The sequence below is a fragment of the Oryx dammah genome, unplaced genomic scaffold (assembly GCF_014754425.2).
Source record: "Oryx dammah isolate SB20612 unplaced genomic scaffold, SCBI_Odam_1.1 HiC_scaffold_20, whole genome shotgun sequence".
NCBI lineage: Eukaryota > Metazoa > Chordata > Mammalia > Artiodactyla > Bovidae > Oryx > Oryx dammah.
Genome location: NW_024070204.1, coordinates 12,843,952 through 12,869,758, shown reverse-complemented (window position 1 = coordinate 12,869,758; position 25,807 = coordinate 12,843,952). Strand labels below are relative to the sequence as shown.

At 45.4% G+C, this 25,807-nt stretch overlaps 1 protein-coding gene across 1 annotated transcript in view; it reads right to left on the bottom strand.

Annotated features, from left to right (window-relative positions):
* Positions 1 to 25,807, bottom strand: part of LOC120879247 (triple functional domain protein-like) — a 192,628-nt gene that overhangs the window by 59,185 nt on the left and 107,636 nt on the right. The window contains exon 4 of the mRNA XM_040262205.1: positions 6,617 to 6,691. Coding sequence (XP_040118139.1) covers positions 6,617 to 6,691 — 75 coding nt within the window. The remainder of the gene's footprint in view (positions 1 to 6,616; positions 6,692 to 25,807) is intronic.

The following is a 25,807-nucleotide window of genomic DNA, read 5'->3' as shown; positions in this document are numbered from 1 at the left end:
CAGGGAACTGGTGACCACAGAAGAAGCCAGATTCAGAGTCACTCCTTTTTTGTTTTTAAATGAATAAATAAAAAGTTATCTTTTACCCAAGTAGAATAAATTTTTTCTGTCTTTTTTGTTAATTGAAGTATTAATTGAAGCTCATCATACTGAGAATAAACTTCTTTTTTAAGAAAAGCTTCTTATTTTGAGAAGTAATAATGTAAATCTCAATGAATGGACTGTACTTTTCTCTGAATGGCCCTCATCTGAATTTCTGGTTTCCAATACCACTGAAAATGGTTCTTTACTCCCCTCTAAGGAATAATAACTCACTAACCATGAAAAGCAAACTTTTCCAAAGCAAAGCTCTGAGAAAGTGTGGTTCGTGAAAGAGAAATTATGGCTACTATTAAGTCTGCTATCAAAGCTGTTGGAAGGGTGTCCACTGGGCCCCTGCTCGAGGCCATCATGGGGCCAGCCGTGGCCTTCACATGCTCACCGCTCCTACCTCGTTCCTGCTGAGTCCTGGGAATCAGAATCTTAAGACAACCTCGAATGAAGACTTTAAGGGGGCTCTGTGCAGTGTACGGGGGCTCCCCAGGTGGCGCTAGTGGTAAAGAATCCATCTGCCAATGCAGAAAAAGCAAGAGATGCGGGGTTCGATCCCTGAGTCAGGAAGATCTCTTGGAAATGGAAATGGCCACCCACTCCAGTATCCTTGCCTGGAAAATTCCATGCAGAGGAGCCTGGTGGACTACAGTCCAGGGAGTCGGTGTCCGACACGGCTCCCTGAGTCCGACACAACTGAGCACCCCCGCGCTGAGTGTGCATGCACAGTGTATGAAGGCCTCCAGAGGTGCCTGACCTTCCAGCTGGGTCATTGTGGCCTCAGACGGTGCTAGAAGCTAGCAAAAATACATACAACTGATGGGAGGTCCTCTTTACCTTTTCAAGAAATGCAGACTTTTCTGCAAAACTGAGACGAGAACTAAGGTCAGTGGTCACCACACTAACAGCAAAACTCTAGGCAATCAAATCCTATATTCCCGTCAATCCCCCAGGTCCAAAGGTCAATGTTCTCTCTGCCCTGGAAAAGCTACACTGAAAGAGTAACTCATCAACAGACAACTGACTAAACAGAATAAACTACAGTCTCTGTACACAGGACTTCCCTTGTGGCTCAGCTGGTAAAGAATCTGCCCACAATGTGGGACGCCTGGGTTCGATCCCTGGGTTGGGAAGATCCCCTGGAGAAGGGAAACGGTACCAACTCCAGTATTCTGGCCTGGAGAATTCCATGAACTGTATAGTCCCTGGGGTCGCAAAGAGTCAGACAAGACTGAGCAACTTTCACTTCTATACAGAGCAGCGTTATATACAACTGTAAAAGGAATGAAGAATCTCTGTTCCGCTGCACACTGCTCTCTAGATCACTGTTTTAAAAAGACAGAAGCAAAGCAGAAAAAATGGCGCAGAACAAATTACTGTTTGGTCAGGACAGGGTCAGGGAGGCAGGGTAGGGGAAGGAGATGAGAATAGATGGATGGATAGAAGGACACATTTAAAAGTATAAGAAATAAACTAAAAACAAAAGAAAACCAAAGCAAAAAAAGGTTATCTATTGAAGAGGAAAGGTGCAGGGTAGAGAAGTCAGGGAGAGAAACTAGAATTTGAGTACACCTTATTTTTTTAACTTTTTTTTAAAGTTTTTAACCCTCAAATGATGTATATACATTTTACTTAATACTGAAGCAAGATTAGGTGGTTGTTTTTCAAGCCTTAAAAATGTAAAGTAAAATAAGATGAATGATCCTAAGTTTCAGGTTGGGAGGAACACGACCCACGTGTAGAGGAACTATTTTGTGTGACTTTAAAACACAGGAGTAGGGCTGCTGCACACTCTTAGCAGCACATATCCTTAGGACGACAAAAATAAAATAACTACTGAACTGCATCTGGTCTTCATACTATAGTGATACCATCAGTACTACAATGCAGGTAGGTAATTAAGTTGATGAGGGTAGGATCTAAGATGTTTAGCATAAGGAAAAGACAAGGAGATAGAAATATAAAATCAAAGAAAAGTAAAATACCTGTAATTCTATATTTGACCTGGAAATGTTAGTACAAAGCCCTGATATCATTTCTCAAAAATACTTGTAATTCTATATTTGACCTGGAAATGTTAGTACAAAGCCCTGACATCATTTCTCATTTAGAAAACATATATATATACGTATATAAACACACATACGGATATCTGACTCAGAAACGTGCCCCGCCAGAAGAGCAGGCTGCCTCAGCACCTTGCGATATGGCCCATGTGAAAGAACCAGGGCACTTTAGAGAAACGGCTGATTGCAGACATGGAGCAGGAAACAGATTCGGTGGGGCCTGAAACATCCTGTCACATCAGCAGAGAGACAAGCTCTATTACCACGGTACCTGGATTTCAGAGCCAATCTGAAGAGGCTCCCACTAGCCAAGGATGAAAAAAATTAAACTTTATAAGAAAAAAAATATATATATATATATACACAATGGAAACATCAGATATATTTAAAACCACGAGCTCAAAATGACAAAAATCTCAGCACTTTTTTATGTGTCTGAAATGACTAATGATTTTTTTTTTTTTAATTTGCCTGAAAACTAATAAAGGTCAGGAATCAATCATGGATCGTCCTTTCCTATATGAACTCAGGGAAACCAAGAAGCTGACAATGGGACATTTCTCTTTATGGAATATCCAAGTTGATACACGAAGAAAAGAGGGTATAATTAGGGTATCGTGTGTGAGCGCTAAGTTACTTTAGTCATTCAACTCTTTGCAACCCCATGGACTGTAGTCTTCTGTCCATGGCATTTCCCAGGCAAGAATACTGCAGTGGTTGCCATTTCTTTCTCCAGGGGATCTTCTGACTCAGGGATTGAGCCCATGTCTCCTGCACTGCAGACAGACCCTTTACCCCTAGTGTCACTTGGTCAGCCCGATTAGAATATTACCATTTTGCCACCCTAAGAAAGTATCAGATCTAAGCAACAAATATCAATGAATGCTAAACGTCATAAAAGAGACACCAGATGCTCCCAGTAAAACTCCTAGTAGAACAAGCAGCAAGATCCAGCTCTTACTTCACAGGAAACCAAGGGCAAGGGGAACATGTTAAATGACCATCCAAGGCTGCAACCAACAAAATGTAGGAAAATCTACAGGAAAACACTGCTCCCTCGCTTAATAAACAAACATAAATGAGTAGGACAAAAAGAATGAAGAAGAGAGGAAGAGCCTCAAGATTAAAAAGATACATCAGATACATCAACCAACTGCAATGTACATCCTGGAAAGACAAATTTATGAGACAACCAGGGAAACATGAATACTGATTAGCTTTTAAAGAGCTATTATTATTAAAGAGTTATTATTCCCTTCTATGTCTATTAATAATAAACTGAGGATTTTTTTTTCAAAGATTTTCAAGGAACATAGATGAAACAAGTTTATTGAAGTGATCCATGGATTCACAGAAAGTCATTATACTAGTCTCTCTCCTTACGGACGTTGAAACGTTCCATGATAAAAAGTTAAGAGATTAAAAAAAAAAAAATGGAGGTTGCCTGTGAGTTCTTTTAAGGCCCAAACCCTAACGGCATAGGAACATGCAGAGCTGACATTATATATGTATGTTAGGGCTGGCCAAAAAGTTTGGTCAAGGTTTTTCATCACAGCTTCTGGAAAAACCCTAACACACTTTTTTGCCAACCCAATATATACACATACATTAAATGTGCACATATGCAGGACGTTAAACATATGTAATACACTAAATATGCAAGCTATAAATATACCTTATATACACACAACAGTAAATATAAACTACAAGACGCCTCTTTTACTGCCCCTCCTTCTGACTGCACCAGACGTTAGATGCGTCATTTCACCTCATTTAGTTCCCCCTCTGAATGGGGAAAACAGTTCTGTGCTATCTCACTTAAGTGCAATGAGGACTACTTTTCCAGGTACCTGGAGGTGAGAATGAGGATCAGATATATTCAAGTTCAAGTCATCCATGCCAGCCTCTTAAGAGAGCTTGAGCTCATGGGTATCTCACAAAATCTCTGACCCTTTGGTCTGCTTTTTCAAAGCCCTGTTAGTTCTCTTTGATTTAATTTACTAAAAGTCATTCACGTGGAGAGCTTTCACAAAGCTAGCATAATATTAAATACCCCGATGTCTTTTAAAATGGGGTCAGAGCAAAAAAAGCATCAGAGGAGTGGTGGTGGAACCTGGGGCTGGGCACAGGGCTCTTTGGGGGCCGATGACAGTCTCTTTAGGATTAAGATGGTCAGTGGTGATAGTGCCACCATCTGTGAATACACTAAACTCTCCTGGACTGTACACTTTTAAAGGTGGCTTTACGCTATGCAAATTACATCTTAAGAAAAAAAAGAACAGAGATAAAAAATGTTAAGAAGTTTATTTATTGAAATTTTTTCAAAACAAAAAATTCACCACATAAGTAATCAACTAATTTTCTATTTAATGATTTTTGTTTTCCCTTTTCCCTTCCCAAATAAGATAACAGCAAGCTTAAGGCAACCAGCAAGGACCTCACGTTACTTTAATGGGCCAATTCTGGTCACAAATTAGGAATACTGCAAAACTGCGGTGTGTGTGTTGTGCTAAGCCACTTCAGTCGTGTTAGATTCTCTGCGACCCTATGGACCGTGTAGCCTGCCAGACTCCTCTGTTCATGGGATTCTCCAGGCAAGAAAACTAGAGTGGGTTGCCATGCATCAAGAAGGGCTTCTTCCCCCTCCCCTTTCACTTTTTTTTTTTAACCAAGTTTTTCCAACAATCAAAAGTATCTTCTTCACAGACTTAGAAAACTAATCTTTGGTAGCTGGCGGGGAAAGGATAGTTAGGGAGTTTGGGACGGTCATGTACATACAGATTGCTATATTTAAAATGGATAATCAGGGGAGGGAGGTGGGAGGGGGGTTCAGGACTGGGAATTCATGTACACCCATGGCTGATTCATGTCAATGTATGGCAAAACCAATACAGTATTGTAAAGCAAAATAAAGTAAAAATAAAAATTAAAAAAATAAAAAATGAAATGGATAATCAAACAGGACCTGCTGTATAGCACGTGCAACTTTTCTCAGGGTTAAGTGCCAGCCTGGATGCAGGGGCGTGGGGGCTGGTGGAGGATGGACACATGTGTATGCGTGGCTGAGTCCCTTCCCTGTTCACCTGAAACTATCACAGCATTGTTAATCGGCTCAACCCCAGTACAAAATAAAGACTAAAAAGTTAAGGAAAAAAAAAAAAACTATCTTCCTCTCTTCATGAACCTCTTACTTTTCTATTAACTTTTCAAAGTCACTTTGAATTAGATTTACTTCAGCAAAATCATCAAACAGTGTTCAACAGGGCCCAAGAAACACTATGAGACAGAAAGCAAGGTAACATTAGCAAAAACACCACAGGAAGCTGCGTCCTAAATATATACCCGTCCCACACACTTAAAGGACACACAGAACATATCAAAGCAGCTAGCTGTGTTACAAATTTTAAATAAAATGTGTTCAAGAGGAGACATCAGATCAGTAGAGTGTGCCTGTTTGAGAAAGATAAAAATTTATCAAGGGAAACACATCCAGAAAGACTGTCTAAAAGCAGGTGACAATCTACAGATTTATTTGATACTTCCTGCTCAAACTCAGCAGAAAACTCCTGCAAACCTCTCTTTTGTAACAAGTGAGTTGGTGCTTGTCATTGTTCAGTCACTCATTTGTGTCCGATTCTTTGTGACCCCACGGACTGCAGCACACCAGGCTTTCCTGTCCTTCACCATCTCCTGGAGCTTGCTCAAACTCATGTCCATTAAGTTAGCAATGGCATCCAACCATCTCATCTTCTGTCGTCCCCTTCTTCCTCTGCCTTCAATCTTTCCAAGCCTCAGGGTCTTTTCCCAAAGAGTGGGCTCTTCGCATCAGGTGGGCAAAGTATTAGAAAAAGGTATAATACCCAACGACTGTTCTGTTCAGGTAGGAGGAAGCCTCTGGGCAGACGGCCCAAAAGCAGACCCTCTACGTGCAGAGGAAAGGCAGGTGAGTGCCCCAGAGCCTGGAGACTAGTCCAGAGACTGTCTTCACAATGACGGAGGGTCAGGAGCCCCCAAAACCAAGGTCTACTGTTCAGTGGGGGACCACTGGCAGGGAACATGAGGGCTTTCCTAGAATTCCAGGACCAGGAAGAAAGGCAGAAATTCTGGACACCTCTAGATCCGGTCACATTCCCACCACCTTCGCTGAGATGATAGACCTTAAAAAATCAGTTCTTTTACTTAACTGACTGGGGAAGGTAGTCAAAATGTGAATGACAGACAGGAACATGTTATAATCACCAATGCTATCTGACCAACAATGTGCCTGCCAGCTAGAAGAAAATGCTTTGGGCACCAAATTCTTAGGCCAACACTACAAGAATAAAGCAGTTAAAATTCCACTGAAATGTCGATGCTGTTATGTTATGATGGGTGAGTTAGTTTATAGTTTAGTATTTTGGACTCTGACACTGTATCAAGGTACAAGGAACAATAAAGCAGATTAGAAAGTTAAACTTTACCTGAAAGGTATGCAACTTTTTCCTTTAAAATTGGCAAAACATCCATAGCTTTCATTTCATCGTTTTTTCGAAACCCTGAAAGACAAAGGAGAAAACACAATGACTGGGTTGCTTGAGTGTCATTTAATTTCTGGACCACCCTTATCTCCAATGCCAACACAGCTGCTTTCTTTACACCCAGGAAGTTAACTTTTTATTCTATGAAGGAAAGTCTCTGATCCTTCTCCTTTAATGAGGAAGAGCAACTTGCAGACGCAGACCCAGAGACTCCCAGACCAAGCAGGCTCTCTTGGTCATTTCCAGCTTTAAATAAAGAATCAGTCCCCAAAAGACTAGATGTGAAATCAGTCCAGATGGTTTCACAAATCTTCCCTTGTAATTCCATGATTAACATAAACACTAGCAAATAAAGTAGCAACATTGTTTAAAAAAAAACAAAACTATGATTCGTGGCACACTAAATCCTCTAGGGGGAGCTCAAAGCCACATCCTATCTGTGAATCTGGTTAAAAATAAAAGTGTCAGGGAGGAGAGCAGGGATTATAAATAGCTGGGGACCGGCCACCGCTTCCTCTTGGCTCTGTCCTTCCAGGTTTTCTGGGTCATGCCCCCCTGGAGGAATGTCACTGGCGAATGTGGCAAGATGGCCTGGTATCACCTGCCTCCCAGGGCGGCCCAGGGCCCTCTTCTCACATCAAACCAACTCTCCCCACGCCCCCACCAACGTCGGCGAAGGCCAAGTGGAAATACTCTGGCCAGGAAGCACAGTTTAGGACAAGCCAATGTCCATCTAAGCCAAGGGAACCCTGGCAGCCCACACGGGAGTTTGGGGTCAAGATGTTCACATGTGTAATAATGTCTCGGGATTTTACTCTTGGAGGTCTCTACAGGGGTCGTCTGGGTTCAAGATATTGGCCATTCTCATCAAAGCAGTGACTGTGGGAGGTTCAAGAGGGAGGAGACATACACCTAAGGCTGATTCATGTTGGTTGACGTACGGCAGAGACCAGCATAATACTGTGGAGCAATTATCCTACGGTTAAAAATAAATAAACTTACATCTAAAAAAAAAATTTTTTTTAACCCAGTGATTGTCATTCATGGCAGAGGAATCTCTTGAAAAAAATTAAAGACTACTGCCCCAACCCTATCTTCCTGTCTGTTTTTGTCAAAACTGTACAAGGAAAGGATCCAAACTGTGAGTTGGTAATAGCCAATGGAAGGCGCAGACCTGAAAGCCGAGCGAGAAAAAATGCTCTCGGTAAGTGATCAGAGTTTCCACATCTCATGTGCCTGAGCGGTTCCTACAGACCAGCCCTGCCACAGGGCTGAAACCTGTAAAATTCGCCTGTCTCAAGGCACAGACAGGAGAGGGACCAAAAGCAGGAAAGAGGAAGTCCCTTTGTAAGGACTTGAGGGCAGGGCCCGGCCTAAGCCACTTGGAGCTGCTGAAACAAGTCAGGACACAGCTCAGGGCGACCTCGGGAGCTCCAACCAAGAGGTGAAACCGTGAGCAGAAGGGGAGCCTCAAAGTGTGTGGATAAACTTGGCCCAAACCTCTGAGCCTGCAGCTTTAGGGTAAGCTCCCTGCAGCCCCGGCTCCCAGCTCAGGATAAGGACCAGGACCTGACTCGAGGCTGGAGTCCAGCCTGCTGAAACAAGCACACAAACAGCAACCACACCGGCCCTTTTGGGAGAACAGGATCTAGTCTCTACAACATATCATTCCCAGAAGCAAAGACTGCGTAGATCAGTAACAACCCTATCCACAGAATACCTATGTAGGAAGAACCCAGTTTAACAGGATGCAACTAGTTGCAAAGAGTCCGACCCAACTTAGCAACTCAACAGCAACAAAATCATGGAAGTTGAAATGTCCAAGGGCTTAGAACACTACCCAGCTGGCTGAGAAAGGGCTCGCTCAACACAGAGCCCAAGACTCCACATCGCCAGCCTCTTTTGCTTTCCAGTATACCCCGCCTTGCGCTGGCAACCCACCAAGCTTTTAAAACAGGGGCTATTTATAAAAGGCAAGACAGGAGCCAAGCGGTCTGCAATTTCATCCTTAAGCTTCCTTCAAAAACCCTTGAATGGACACAATGTCGTCTCAGGAGTTCATTGCCCATCATTGGGTGGTTCACTGTGTGTGTCCACAAAGACGGACGACATCCCAGTTGCAGCTGATATGAACGTGGACGGCAGCGGGGGAGGCAAATACAAAGAGGAATCGGGCACCACGGTAGCCTTCCTGGAGACGAGCTCCTAAGTACCTGGAGGGCAGGGCGTGGGATGGAAAGTTCTGTAAGCCGCACGTGGCGCCCACGTGGCAAGGAGGAGCAGATCAGATGACAGGATGCTCGGAGGGAGCAAGCCTTAGCTGCGGATCCTCACCCACGGGGATTTGAAAAGAGGATCCCCTTCCACTGCCACCAGATAAGAAAACGCTGCTTCCAGCCGTTCCCTCAACAGCCTGTGCCCGCAGGTGCCCCGGCCAGGACAGGGCAGAGCCTTCAGGGAGATGCCACCTCCACGGCTGTCCTGGACTCCACACCACAGCAGCAGGCACTGCCTGTCACACAACCCTCAGCAAGAAGAAGGTCCTGATTCCTGGGCAGGGACCCCAGGAGAGGCCGGCGTCCTTGACAATTCCTGCCAACTCTGGGCTACACTATTTATTAATGACCTTGATGGCGAGAACGATGCTAATTAGAACTGGCATGTTGCTGACCGCCCCACAGGAAGACAATCACACTGATGAGAAAACAAAGTGGAGGAAACGAGACAGCCTTCACCTGCCATGCCCCACTGTAAGCCACAGGCTGACTCCTGTGGGTCCTCAGTGTCTTCGGAGTAGCTACTCTAGCCAACCAGTTCTTGGATCGCCTCCCTAGATTAAGTAAGATTCACCATTTTTCTAGAAGAAGAAAGACACGTGAGTCAAGGGCTAAACTGGTGTGGAAATGCGTTTAACTTTTATCATGACATATGTACATGTCCCAACATAGACTAGAATGTAAATTCTAAATAGTTTCACTGCAATTTTTGTTGAATATGCCACAGAAGAAGAGATGTTACTGTTATTAAAATTGACAATGAAAACATCTAAAACAGAAAAGAGAAAAAGGAAACAAAACAAAAATGAGAACCATAAAACTAACCACACAAAGACACCGAGTGTGTGGCTATTATTAGGCAGTCACCTAAGCATTATGTTTAACCCGGTTTCCATTTTTAAAAACAGGCAAAAGACGGAGGCAGCCTGTACACACACTAAAGCCAGATTAAATATATCATGTAACTTTCAATAAAAAGCAGGAAGAACTCAGCCATGAAATGTCCTCAGATCAAAAGGCAGATTCAGTTCCAGGCCCTGAAGAGCTATTTATGAAAATGAAGCGCATGACTACAAAAAACTTACAAATAAATGGCTTCTGGGCTATTCCAGTGATTCCAGACTACACTACAGATAGGATAACTCCTACTGCCTGACTTCCTGATGCATAAAAGGACCAAGCTGTGGCTCTTAAATTTGTGGGACAAAGGATACACCCAGCAACCATGCTGGAAGCACACGTCTGTCCTTCCACACTCTCAGCGTTCTGGGGAAAGGACAGGTGAATGCCATCTTAGAGTGACAACTACGAGACCCTAGACCACACCAGTGCCACAGACCACGTAACTCAGCACTTTACTGCCAAGGGCCACCAAACTTCACAGAGAGAATTTCAGGATATCAGTCCTGAATATTCACTGGAAGGACTGATAATGAAGCTGAAACTCCAATCCTCTGGCCACCTCAGGCGAAGAGCTGACTCATTGGAAAAGACCCTGATGCTGGGAAAGATTGAAGGCGGGAGGAGAAGGGGATGACAGAGGATGAGATGGCATCACCAACTCGATGGACATGAGTTTGAATAAGCTCTGAGAGTTGATGATGGACTGGAATGCTGCAGTCCATGGGGTCACAAAAAGTCAGACACGACTGAGCGACTAAACTAAGGAAAGAAAGGGCAAAAAAAAAAAGAGAGAGAGAGAGAGAAAAGCAATGTGAATGGGGATAATAGAGGTAAATGGCCAAAGTCAGAGGACGTGTAGTTGTTGGACCATTTCGTAAATTACATACTTTTCCAATTACACAGGCGGTGCTAGAGAAGACTCTTGCGAGTCCCTTGGACTGCAAGCAGATCCAACCAGTCCTAAAGGAGACCAGTCCTCGGTGTTCACTGGAAGGACTGATGCTGAGGCTGAAACTCCAAAACTTTTGGCCACCTCATGAGACGAGCTGACTCATTAGAAAAGACCCTGATTCTGGGAGGGACTGGGGGCAGGAGGAAAAGGGGATGAAGGAGGATGGGATGGCTGGATGGCATCACTGACTCGATGCACATGAGTCTGGGTGAACTCCGGGAGTTGGTGATGGACAGGGAGGCCTGGTGTGCTGCGATTCATCGGGTCGCAAAGCGTCGGACACGACTGAGCGACTGAACTGAACTGATACTGAAGTGTGTGTAGAGAGACTGGACACTTGTTACAATTTAAAGTACATTTTGCTGAGACAGAGAAGCCCATGTGAATTTTAATGAAATGATAGCTTCAGGGCACAGTGAAGATGCAGTCAGCCAAAGCTCACCAAACTCCTCGGTGCAAAGGGGATGTCCCAGGGGAGGCCTAAAAGGCAGGCAACAACTGGTCTCTTAAACCAAATGTGAAAGAAGTTTGACCAGAACATTCATATGGTAAACGGTCTATGATAACGTTCATATGATAAACGTTTTACTCTAGATCTTGATGTTTCTTGAATGCTACTGGGGGCGGGGGGGGGGGGGCGCCTACAAATCTGATTTCATCATTGTGAACGTGAATGTGCAGTTAGTGGTTGATGACCTTCTTTCCTCGTTCCTTTGGTTTCAGTCAACACAAATAACACCTTTTCCCTCAAGCAATCATATTTGAATATTCAGAGATTTTAACATTTTCATTTAAAAATATCTCAAACCCCACCCTCCAGGTTCAGCATGATGTGACTTGCCAAAACTGATTCTGCTATCACCTTTCAGATTGCTATTTGGCTCAGCAGTCTGTTGATTTGTGATCTATTTCAATCCCCGCCCCCCCCCAAAGTATCCACACTCCCTAAAGTGACTCTCACTATGTTACCCATCAGAAGGACTGTTTTTCCCCTCTCTTCCTCTAAATCCACCTGCAAGCCAGAGGACACGTCTGTTTCTTTCCCTGCTGTTTCCCAGATGTCAGGCACAGGATGGTTGATGAACATGGGCTGACTGAATGAACGAATGAGCGGACAATGAACTAACAGAACAACAATACTTCTCCAGCTTCTTGCCCCTGAAACCCCCCCAGAGGCACCCAGTGTTCCTTAGCACTTTCCGTTGCAGGTTTGTAAACTATTAAGCTCAGTATTGTTCAGATGGCCTACAATATGACTTACACTTCTAACAAGGAAAGTTAACCTCTGGGTCCTAAGAGTAAACATTCCACAAGTTATTCAACAATGGAAAATCTTTTAGTTGCACCAATGGTCTGAATCAACTTATTTTTTACCCCTCCACTCTCCAAGGAGGTACTGCACTGTTACTGTGAACAAATACCTTCTGAAGCGAGTCACTGCTGACCAGAATGCTCACAGGCTTGGTCACTTCCTTGGTATCAGATTTTTTAAAAACAACAAACAGAAAAGGAAGAGCCACCCGCCGCCCCCACCCCCCAGAGTGTTGTTTTTTTTTTTTTAATTTAAAAAGAAAGCACCACAGAAATATTTTTACAATGAGCAAAAAGCTTTTATGCCGCACATCATCCCAAGAAAATTTATGTAACTGTTTTAAAAAGAATTAAGATGAAGCAAATCAAATGAGTTTTAAAAATGAATCAATATTTTAAAAGTCTAAACCAAAACACAGGTTAGTATTTTCCCTCCATATTTCTTCCGGGACTACTGACATATACTAGTCATTTGAAATTATACCTAATCCTCCAACTACAGGAGTCAATTTTTTTTTTTTTTTAAGTAAAAACAGTGTTAGGAAAAAAACACTGTCATTTCTTCCCCATTTGAGCTGTAACCAATGAACTGGCACCTTGTTCTAAACAGCGCAGTTCACCTCCTTCACTGGAATTTGTCCCTAAAATGACAAGGCAAACTGCCCTGCTCATCCATTTTCAGAGGTCGCATTTGCCTGTCAGCTGTTCTACTTTTACTAAGTGGGAAACCTGAAAGTGGGGGAGGACTGCAAAGATCCCCATCCTTATAAAAACACAGCTTGTAGCGGCAAAAAAAAAAAAGTGTTAATAAAGCAGCATCTTGAAAGAACAAAGAAAAGCAACGTGCAGCAGTAAGCTGGAGGGTTCCTATTAGTATGGAGTCTTGGTGGTGATTACCGAATTTTACTCATTACTTTATTCAGGGGAGAGCCGCGCGCGCACACACCCCAGAGCACAAAGAGCCGGGTGATACATCTCTGCATCAGCGGCTGCGCGCACGCGCAGACAGAGGTGACGTCACCCTTTCCAGGCAGGCCGTCCGCAGTTCCGAGTCCGGACCTTTCTCCGCAGTGCCTGCAGGATTAGTCACGGATCACGGGGAGCGGTGCCGCGCGGGGCACGCGGTTTGCGCTATCAGGAGTTTTAGCCCGGAAAGCACTGAGATCAGTGTTGCGTAGGAAGGAAGCATTTTCTCTAAGCCTGCATCCTCTCTGAAGATGGGGGCGGGGCGGGGCGGGGCGGGGGGGGGGGAGACAAGGTTTTACATGTCTTTTTTACTAATATATAAAAAATCAAAACAATGCAAGGCTTATATTATTTTTCCACGTATCTGTAAGTGCAGTCCACACACACAAGATCATTACGAGGGTCAGACACGACTTAGCAACTAAACAGCAGCAGCAACAGACTGCATATAAAGTGAAGTATTTATACCAAGAATAGGGACATGCTCACAGGCTACCACGCAGGAATATGGATGGGGTTTCATACTGCAGCATTATAATTTTTATTTATAACCTTTATGGTTATAATAACTGTCAGGCTCACTGATTTATTCCTTCACATAATTTTAGAAAGCAATAGCCTGTAACATCATACTGGGAGAGAGGTTTGATTGATTCGAGGCCGTTAAGAATGTTTCAACTTAAAAGAGCTCTGACTTTTAATGTCTTGAGCACAAAATATAGAAAAACAAAAGAAAAATTACCACACACACAAAAAGAAACCATAAGAATATTTTGACTATTACACACTTTAATGAAAACATCTGTAGAATTTTTAACATTTGATTATTTAATTATATGGTAACTGTTAGAGGTTAATTTAAAAGCATAAATAATAGGCCAGTGAAACGAAATATTCCAACAGTCAAAATAGGAAGAGGAGTACAAAAAAAAGGGTGGTTGGGGGGGGTAGTTCTACAATCTCATAAATCAACAAAGAACCATGTGCCCAGATGTGCCATTCATCTTTGCCTCCCCAGGGGCCAGCTGGGGGCCAAGTGCAGAGAAACCTTATCCTCATGTCTGTCTGATGCCAAGAGAAAGAACCCGTCTGGCTGTGTTTATGCTGGTACTGCCCGAGAGGCCTCTGGGGGAAGCTCACCCAGGCTGCATCTTGGGACCTATCACTCATGCTAAACTACATTTACATTTACACACACACACACTTGCAGACATATAGCTCTGTGTGCTGATGGACATCGAGTAAGATTTGCTTTACATAAGGAGCAGCCTCTCAGGAAAGCTGTTTAAAAAGTTAATTTGCAGCCAACGAGTAACAGTCACACAACAATACAACTGGAGCAAACCAACCAAGGCTGACGCAGCTTCTTTCATCACAACAGCAAACAGTCCATAAGGGGTAGCACCCTAACCCTCTACCAAACAAGAAAAAAATCTAATACACGTGTATATTTGTTTTAATGCACATCACAATCAAATTCTGAAAAAGGCTTTGGAAAATAAAGCTGTAACTCTACTCTTTCCCATATCTTTTTGATTATTACCTACAAAAAGGCTCTCGATTACAGAGAAGTGGTATAAATGGGTGGTATTAAAACTCCTCTTGGTATGCACTGATTTGCTCTGATCTGGGGTGACGTGAACATCCAGCGTAATCTAGAGTCCTTTTGTTGAACTTGGTGTATTTGGCAAAGCAACATGAGTAGTAAGTCTGTAAAGTGAGAGACACACAAGTGTGGAAAAATGCGGCCAGGGGAAATCAGAATGAGATGTCGTCTAAGATGTAGGATTTATGGGGTGAGATGGTTGTGGTTGGTCTTGGCTGGAACAAAGAGGGGTTGTGAACCAGTGGGCAGGTGCCTGGGGTATGGTCTCCAAATATCTAACCCCGAACTCACGCGCATCTTCCCAGACCGGTGTGGGTCCCAGCACAGTACTGGGCCCCACAAACCACCCACCGCACGACTTAACCAGGAACCTGGGCTCGCCCTGCCCTCATCCTCTCTTGCCCTCCTGCACACTCGGGAGTATTGTGTCCACCGGCCAGCATGACCCTTACGTGTGTGCCTCCAACAACCTCCTAACGGACACTCATGACTCCCTGGGATTCATTCTGGCACCCTCCCCCTGAATGCACATCTCCCAAATCCACTGCCCTAAAATTTGCCAGTGGCTACTGTGAAATGAAAATATCTCCTGCCATATTAATAAACAAGACCTGTCACCGCCATCAGCAATTTCTGGCCTCCAAATGTGAACGAGGGCTCCCCAAACTGCGATCCAGTAGATGCCGCCAGCCCCCACGGTGACTGCTGAGGAGCTGGGAGAATGCAAGCAGCAAGATGAGCAAGGAAACAGGACTGCCTCGGAGAGCTGAGGTGCATATGAAAGGAGTGAATTCAGGGAGTCCACAGGCTTGCATCTTCTCATACACAGAATGCTATAAAGTCCTTAACTTGATACCTGACCTTTGATGTTCAGACTGCCTGCTCCCTTTGTTGCAAACTTGCATGGAGCCTGACTTCCCACCCTACCTCCTTAGAGCAGTTTTCTCAGTTATCTTCTCCTGGGCTCAGAGTCCTAAACATTCCCACCAAAATAAAATAACTCTCTACTTTCAGATTGTGACTGTTAATTTTTAGTCGATACCTCCAATCAAGTCCAAACTCTGAGACATGGCACAGAGGTCCTCAAGACTTGACGTCCACTTACTCCTGCAGCCTCACTATTCCTCGCCTCCATTCAGGACCCTCTCCCCACACCCACTCCAGGAATTCTGACGGCCTGCAGTGAACCACCCTTGCTTACAGCTGAAGTTGCACACATACACTGTTCCCCAATCAGCCAGAAACACCCCCCAACATGCACACACACACACACCCCTCCCATCTCCTCCTCAGACCAATCCCGCCCCATCTGTGAAGCCTTGGAGAGCCCCCCAGTGCTGGATAAGACCCCCACCCTGCACCCCCACAGCACTCCAAACCCTTCGGGTGTCATCTATCACAAACAGTAACAACCCAGCACATCTGGAGTATGTCACCCAGGACAACCTGCCTCGTTACCAACCAGGAGCAGCAAGGGTACAGAACAAACGAGCACGGAGGCCAAGCCAAAGGTCTGCAGCCAGTCTGCACATCTAAGTTAAAGGGACTTAATCCCTAATCTATGAACCAAGACTTGGGTTTAAATTTAGGTTTATTCCTGCCTCTCTTCACAAAGAAGGCCCCAGCCTTCTTTCCGTGAACCCTAAAACGCTAAGGTTCTGCTTCTGAATACGTCCTGCTGCTCAGATGGCATGAGAAGGGGTAGAAGGCAGCAAGGATGCAGAAGCCACAACCCTCCCATGGATCTTCCTCCCAGCTCCTCAGGTTCAGCAGCAAACACTTATCAATCCCCTGTCTTCAAGACACTATGGTGATTATTCTTCCATTAAAGGGAAAGAGATAAATCAAGGTTGAATATCTTAATGAGCTACTAATTAATTTCAATGTCTAGTTGTTGTTCAGTCGCTAAGTTGTGTCCGACTCTTTGCAACCCCATGGACTGCAGCACGCCAGGGTTCCCTGTCCTTCAGTATGTCCCAGAGTTTGCTCAAACTCAGGGCCATTGAGTCAGTGATGCCATCCAACCATCTCATCCTCGGTCGCCCCCTTCTCTTGCCCTCAATCTTTCCCAGCACCGGGGTCTTTTCCAACAAGTCTGCTTTTCACGTCAGGTGGCCAAAGGCCTGGAGGTTCAGCTTCAGCATCAGTCCTTCCAACGACTATTCACATTGACTGCCTTTGGGACTGACTAATTTGATCTCCGTGCTGTCCGAGTGCCAGCGTCCAGGACTGCATCTAAACGAAAATACCGTATAGTTCTTCCTCAACTTACAGTGGAGCTATATTCAGATAAACCCACCATAAAAGTCAGAAGTTTATTAAGTTGAAAATGCACTTAATACACCTAACCTACTGACCACTGTACCTTAGGCAAGACCATTGTACATGTGCTCATAACACTTACATTAGCTGAAAGTTGGGCAAAATCATCTAACACAAATTCTATTTTATAATGAAGTGTTGAATGTCTCTTGTAATTTATTGAATACTCTACTGAAAGTAAAAACAAAAAAAATAGAGCGGCTGTCTTGGGTACAAAACGGCTTTAAGTGTATTGGTTGTTTACCCCCGTGAATGGGCAGCTGTCTGGGAGCAGTGGGTCCCGGCCACTGGCCAGCATGCCCTGGGGGTGCCTACCACACAAGGCTGGCCTCAAAAGATCAACGTTCAACATTACAAGTATGGTTTCCATTGAATGTATATGGTTTTCACACTATCATAAAGTGAAAAAAATCTCAAGTTAAACCACTGTAAGTCAGCAACCAGCTATATTCAGAGACATTAAATCACACACCCACAATATCAAAGTTCCTGCTAAAGCATTCAGCAAAGTTAAGATACAGTATCTTCTATATACACTACTGGGCCTCCCCAGTGGCTCAGTGGTAAAGAATCCACCTGCCAATGCAGGAGACGTGGGTCCAATCCCTGGGTCGGGAAGATCCCCTGGAGAAAGAAATGGCAACTTACTCCAATATTCTTGTCTGGGAAATCCCATAGACAGGGGAGCCTGGCGGGTTACAGTCCTTGGGGTCGCAAAGAGTCAGACACAACTTCAGTTCAGTTCAGTTGCTCAGTTGTGTCCGACTCTTCGCGACCCCATGAATCGCAGCACACCAGGTCTCCCTGTCCATTACCAATTCCCAGAGTTCACTCAAACTCACGTCCATCGAGTCCGTGATGCCATCCATCCATCTCATCCTCTGTCATCCCCTTCTCCTCCTGCCCTCAACCCCTCCCAGCATCAGAGTCTTTTCCAGGGAGTCAACTCTTCGCATGAGGTGGCCAAAGTACCGGAGCTTCACCTTTAGCATCATTCCCTCCAAAGAACACCCAGGGCTGATCTCCTTCAGAATGGACTGGTTGGATCTCCTTGCAGTCCAAGACACAACTTAGTGACTAAACAACAGCAAGAAATATACACTACCACATGTAAAACAGACAGCCAGTGGGAATTTGTGCAGGGAGCTCAGCTTGGTGCTCTGTGATGACCTAAAGGGTGGGATGGAGTTGGGGGAGAGAGGCTCAGGAGGGAGGGGTTATGTGTATACTGATAGCTGAGTCACGCTGTTGTACAGCAAAAACCAACAAAACACTCTAAAGCAATTCTCCTCCAGTTAAAAAGAAGAAAATGATACAGTATGTCCTCTTTTATTGCCTCAAAATTCCTCAGTTAACTCATTTACCCTTATTAACACATCACATACGGTAAATGTCACAAAGAAATGAAATTTTTAACTGAAGAACTGAAAAGTTACTTCCATTTGGATCTAATTTCAACAAATATTCACTAGAAAAATATGTCTTCAAGAAAAATCAAAGAATTTGGCAGAACTTTCTAACAAAAAGTAGAAAGTACAGTCCCCGGATGAAGCTTACAATTATGCTTGTTGTCGCTTGGCTTTCATTAAGGACATGTTTACACACGGTGTTCTCGAAAGCCCTAGAGATGCTCCCCCTAAATGACATGTTCCTGATTTTAAGAAGCTTATCACCTAAAACAAAATAAAACAAAAAAAAACACGTGTTAGACCCTTGACAGTGTGAACGTAACAAACAGAGTCTGATGGGCAAATAAACATGCCTTGCAAGTACAGGCACTATTGTTTACAAGAGATGTAGATGCTGTTGTGATTAACTACACAGATCCATCTAAAATTATGATTTTTGTCACTGAAATTTTATATTGATCACTGCCACTAAAACTAAGTCCTTGACACAGAAAATGGGGCTCCTGGAGGGAAGTTCAAGGGGGAGGGGACATATGGATATCTAAGGCTGATTCACGCTGATGTATGGCAACAACCAACACAATATTGTAAAGCAATTATCCTCCAATTACAAATAAATAAATTTAAATTTAAGAAATTTAAAGGGTAGAAACCACAAAGTATAATTAATGTTGTAACACGTGAAGAGAGGAGACAACGATCTCTTTCGACATCAGAAGCCCACTTGATGGCTTACATACAGGTGCTTGGCCCCGGTTATTCAGCAAACCTATTTTGCTTTGAAATTTTTCTTCATCTGTTTCCAGAAACGTTATCAGAAATAACATTATCTGAGACACCTTGGGACACAACTGCTGCTTGAGGATGCCCATGGGAGCAAGCTAAGTCCTGTCCTTGGGATGTTTGCTGCAGTGGAGGACAGCCAGCCTGGAGCAGGGTGAGACCTGGGTGGTGCAACATCCTCCCGTTAAGCAAAGACACCTCAGAAATAAATAAAAGTGGTGTCTGTGGCTGGTTTGTTTTCTTTCGGGCTGAATTCCAAATGCAACTTACAGTTAAGTTGGAAGCTTTCTTGCAGATCCCTCTACTTAGCATAGTAAGACGTGACTGCTCAACAGGGTATTAGATAGTTTGAGTTTCAGTCCTGAGGCCACACTGCTGGGTGGTGGCTTCCAGGGAGAAGAGTAAGGCTAACAAAGGTCCATCTAGTCAAAGCTATGATTTTTCCAGTGGTCATGTATGGATGTGAGAGTTGGACTATAAAGAAAGCTGAGTGCTGAAGAACTGATGCTTTTGAACTGTGGTGTTGGAGAAGACTCTTGAGAGTCCCTTGGACTGCAAGGAGATCCAACCAGTCTATCCTAAAGAAATCAGTCCTGAATACACACTGGAAGGACTGATGCTGAAGCTGAAACTCCAATACTTTGGCCACCTGATACAAAGAACTGACTCATTTGAAAAGACCCTGACGCTGGGAAAGATTGAGGGCAGGAGAAGGGGACAACAGGGAATGAGATGGTTGGATGGCATCACCGACTCAATGGACATGCGTTTGAGTAAACTCCGGGAGTTTGTGATGGACAGGGAGGCTTGCGGTCCATGGGGTCGCAAAGAGTCGGATGCGACTGAGCGACTCAACTCTGATCAGTGCAACCTGCCTTTTAAGGTGAAAGAAACTTTTTTCCCTCAGGTACTGGTGTCCTGCCTTACCTTCATTTGCAAGCAGGAAAAAGAAGTTCTAATAAATAGGACCTATTATTAACCTTCCTACTGAATTCCTAATAAGAAATTTAAGAAACTACAAAGAGAGTTGAAAAAAGTAATACATCTGGCTAATGGGAAAAAAAAGACAAAGAAATTCAATTCAATTCTCTAACTGCCTCTCCCTCCTACCTCCTTCACCTCAAGTTCCCTCGGCATACCCACAAAAGTACATTTTATAAATTCTGCTCAAAATATGTTTATTAAGCCACATAAATTCAGATATACTGATGGCAAAACAAATTTTGACATAAAAAATGGGTTTAATGTGGACTGACTCATCTCTCACTTGGGATTCTCATGCATATTCATTGAGACAAGGGGAAAAAAAAGATGCAAATTCCCAAGGGAAGGAGGACAGACGTGTGCCCCTCTGGGAGGGAATTGCTGCTGGAGACCCCGGGAACCGGAGAAGGTACCAGCCCACGCCTGGCAGCATCTCCTCCCTGGATTCACTCTGGGCTCAGACAGTGGCGCCAGCAAGGCTGAGGAGTGCTCCAGCGGGGGTGTGGACCCTCACAAAGGGGGAAGACACTCCAACTTCGGGACCCCAATGCTACCATCCCACCTGGGCCCCCTGCTGACACTCCAGGGGCTGAGACCTGTGTGGGGGTGGGGTGGGGTACAGGAGCAGCCGTGATCCGCGGGGTCTCTGTCTGCTCGCTGTGGGGTCCCCAATAAGAAACTGAGGGAGAGGTGGGGAGGACGGGATGGGGGAGGAGGTGCTGGAGTGGGGGGAGGGCAAGCTCTCCGGAGAGCTGACTTCCTTAGACTTGCCCGGTGGCTGCGATCAGAGAGGGCTGAGACCCAAAGCTTTAAGCCATGCAGGCTGGGGAACCTGTTTTCCTTTCTCTGATCCCCTAATTGCTCAAGCCCTGGTGAGGAAAAGAGGCAGGATCTCTCCACTGGGAAGCCCAGGGAACACTTTTTCCAATTAGTATAGAAATGCAAATGCAAGTGCAGAAATGCAAACAGACAGGCAGGAAGTACATTTACATGGAGGTGTGTGGGCCTCCCTCATCCACCAGCCCGCGCCTGCACCTGCAGGGCCTTCCCCGGACGAGGCACTGGGACCTCAGCACACCTGCTGCCCAGGTGCTCGGACCGCCCAGGGTTACAGACGACTTCCTTCCCAGGGAGAGATGGCACAGACCCGACACGTGAGCGGGGAGTACGGAGGCAGGTATTAAAGCTACAGGCCACCACCCCCTCCCCAGTGTTAAACACAGATGGACAGCACCTGAAATCGAGCTGCCAGGACTGGAAAGGAAATTTCCTGTCAAGGGACTACAGCGTCCAGTGAGGAGGAGTAGGGGCTGGAACCTGGCTGCCGTGGCTCCATCTCCGCAGCGGGGAGAGCATGGAGGCACCTGCGTCTGTCAAACGGGATGGATGAGAATCCCAAGGATACTACCCAGCAGGCTAATAGCACCTAGAAGCAGCTTATCCTGAGATGAATAGGTTTGCTAAGTGCTTTTAAATAATGGATTTGGGTAAACTTGGCCCATTTACCTTCGATCACTGCATTCTATAAGGGGATGTATCACAGGCAGTTATTGTCGAAACCCACCAAAAAAACTTTTTAAAAATCAGCGATTCACCTTGGCAATTCCCGTCTCCTGAACACGCATGCGTGAGATGGACTATAAATAATTTAAGGCACTATAAGGCAATTCAAAAGTCAGAGTAGTCTTCTGCCTGAGTAAGTGAGCGAAGTTGCTCAGTCATGTCCGACTCTTTGTGATCCCATGGACTGTAGCCTACCAGGCTCCTCTGTCCATGGAATTTTCCAGGCAAGCATACTGGAGTGGGTTGCCATTTCCTTCTCCAGAGGATCTTCCTGACCCAGGGATTGAACCCAGGTCTCCCACATTGCAGGCAGACGCTTTACCATCTGAGCCACCTGGGAAGCCTTTTCTTCTGCCTAAGAGTCTGCAGCTATCCTGACCTCTTGGTCACACTCCCCTCCACCCAGGGGCACCCGGCTTATACCTGAGCTGTCTTGGGGTCCTGCTCAGCCTGTCCTGTGGAAGGAGGCAAACCAGAATACAATAAGAAGTGAAAACAGATGAGCCTGAAAGGCACGTGAAAGGAACCAACTTTCTGGAAGAGATCTGGAGTAAAATGGTGACGATCAACATTTTAATAACTAAAAAAGTGCTCCCTTTCTAATCCTCTATTGTCAGCAGCCCGTCCACTGGCGTAAGATACCTTTCCAGGCTTCAAAAGGGGAGTGGGAAGAGACTGAAGGGTGTCGCTGGCTAGGGACACCAAGTCTGGGGGACTGCTGGCATGACCTGGCGTGGCGCCACAGGGAAGAGGGCACCTGGCTCCCACGTCTGTGTCCCCCACCTGCACGTTTCCTGCCCCCCCCCCAAGGAAAATCTGAAACCAACAGGAAGAGGTCACTCTCTACGCTGTGAAGCTACCCCAAGGCCAGAAGGCACAGACAGAGTACTTTTGTATCCTCATCTTCCACCTTCCGTCTCTCGTTTTAATCCAGTCATCTCTCATTTTAATAGATGAACAGGAACAGGACTTTTCCCTAGACACGTGGTAAGTCCTGGCAATGAACAGCACCAAAATGGCTGGCCTTCGTGTGTACACTGTCCCAGGCTGTCCAGTCGCTCAGTCGTGTCCGACTCTTTGCGACCCTATGGACTGCAGCACATCAGGCTTACGTGTCCATCACCATCTCCCAGAGCTTGCTCAAACTCATGTCCATTGAGTGGGTGATGCCATCCAACCATCTTGTCCTCTGTTATCCCTGTCTCCTCCTGCCCACTTGGTAAAGGCAAACTCATTCGAAAATGTTTTTAAAGTGACGAAAAGGCCACACTAAGTTTGCCTTCTTTGTTCCTTGCGGAAAGCAAGCCCAGATGGTTCTGTGAAAGCTCACAGTATGACATCAGCCAACTCTCCACCTCGAAACCTCAGAACAGGAGGAGGGGTGGGTACTATTATAGGAAATAACTTCTAAGAGCCCTGATGGCTTTAAATATTCAATTATTCACTGTATGGTAAGACAAAAAGGGTTTTAAATCAATTTTTCTAATTCTTTCAACTACTAAAATGAAAGCCCAGGCAAAAATAGGCCCCAGACTCAGAAGGGGATGTCCACCCAGCTGGTCTGTATGAAGGTGTTGTTACTGGTGTATGTTTGAAATTAGCATCCCGCTTAGGAACCAGAAACCGCCAATTCCTTGGAGGCTTCCCCCACGCCCTGGCCTGACGGGGCCCAGCTCCTGTCTCCAGACATAGCACTATGCCGGCTCTCAGGATAACCATTCCCCAGCTTTTCCTTAGTTTCGCCATTTCCGAACCTACTGCCGCACGGCGCAGCGCTCCGGCGGTCTGCCTCTGGGCTTCCTGTGAGTGCAGTCATACTACACGCGTTCTCTGCGACGTGATCCGGTCTGGACGGCTCGTCTGCGTGCATATGCGCACCGAGCCCTGTTTAACGCTCCACTCTGTGACTCGGGCTCATGGAACTTGGCCTGTCTTCCCATTTTGCTCTTATAAATGATGCTGCCTGAAGAGCCGTGTCCACGTGTCTCCCAGAACACACTTCCAGAGCATCTCTGGGCCGAGGGACAGGCTAGGGGAGGAACTGCTGGGGTGAGAGCTTACAAGGTGGTGCCAAACGTGTTCCCAAATGGCTGGACTAAACACCCTCACTGAAGCGGGCACTGTCAGATGAGCCTGCGTGTTTTTGTTAAAGAGATAACCGTTTGGTACCTTTCACCAAAATGAATTGAACTAGGAAATAAAAACAAGCATGCTATTGGACAAGAGATTGGCCTGAAATTATTTTTAGGTTCTGATCTCTCTGGGCTAACAGAACAGTAGACCAGGGTTTCACATTTTGTCCTCAAAGTTTGAGCCCGCAAGAACAGGATATTCCAGATGTTTCCTTTTCTATTTCTATCTCAACCGAATTCCCCTCATAGTTCCTCCTATTTAAGATTCCTTAAGAGGATTTGCCAAAAAGGAACTGCTGTGGAGACCAGCACACGAACTCTAACTGCCCAACGGCCAGGGTGTTCCAACACTCAGTCAGCAAGGCTGCCTTGCTGGATTTCAGGAGTGGAGCTTCTCAAAGAAATAGGGCTATACGGTGGTCTTAGGGTCTCAGGGGTTCCCCCAAAAGCCTATTTAATACATGAGAATCCAATCATGCCACTGGTGTGGGCTGGAGCAGAAATGGAAGATGGCAGTGGGGAGAAGGCCAGAAGCAGCCCACCCTGCCTCCCCCAGGGAGGATGCGCCAGGCAGAGGCACAAAGGGGCCCCCGCCTTCCTGGCCTCCCACCCACCAGGCCCTCCCCCAACTCCTGTCCTGGGCATGAGTCCTGTTGCTGGACTGCAAGGCCCAGACCCGCCCACCAGACCTCGGTCACAGCAAGCAGTCCTCAAAGGTTTGGTGGCAAGACCCCTTTACATCAGTAAAAACCACAGAGGGGAGTGGAAGGGAGGCTCAAGAGACAAGGGACACACACACCCCCAAACACACACACACATGCGCATGCATGAGCTTCCCTGTAGCTCAGATGGTAAAGAAATCTGCCTGCAACGCAGGAGACCTGGGTTCGATCCTTTGGAGAAGGAAATGACAACCAACTCCAGTATTCTTGCCTGGAGAATCCCATGGACAAAGGATCTGGGGTTGCAAAGAGTCGGACACAACCGAGCGATTAACACTACAACACTACTGCGCACGCACGCACGCACACACGCACGCACACACACACACATGCACACACACACACACACACGCACACACACACACACACTGATGCCTGATTTTTGTCTGTGTATGGCAGGAACCAACACAACACTGTAAAAGCCATTATCCTTCCAATTTAGAAAAAGCACTGAGGATCCGAAAAAGCTTTGGTTTATGTAGCTTCTGTTTGCCATCAAGTCCAGCCACATAATATCTAGCTATCTAATATGGATACTCATATTAAAGCCTAAAACCAAGAATATTTTTAAAGATAAGACATCTATTACATATTCAATAAGGAAGACTTTCCAGCTGAAAATCTGTACTTCTAAAATATACCAAAAAAAAAAAAAAGAAGAAGGCTGGCATTGTTCTATACTTTAGAGACTGACTTTAATGTCTGGTCTCACAGCTGTCTTTATTCTGTTGTGATGTTACCTGCCAGGCAGACCCTGGGAGACCTCACTTTATGCTTTGGAAAGAATGAGTGAGGAACAGCTCAGACTCTGCTATCCAAACAGCTTTAACTCACAGATCTCCTGAGAGTTCCTGGGAGCCTGGAAGTGTACTAGGAGACCTGTTGCCCTAAAGCAATGTTCTTCAAATGCTTCTGCTCAAGAATTCCATCACCAGAGAACTTTACTACCTTTCCCCAGTTATGTTATAAATGTGTTGTTGTACTAGTAGTCTCTTTGCTGTTGTTCAGTTGTCTAGTCGTGTCCAGCTCTTTGCGACCCCACGGACTGCAGCACGCCACCCCCTCTCCGTCCTTCACAATCTCCTGGAGTTTGCCCGCAACGGTGATGCCATCCGAGGATCTCATCCTCCGACGCCCTCTTCTTCTCCTGCCGCAATCATTCCCAGCCTCAGGGACTTTTCCAGTGAGCCGTCTGTTAGCATCAG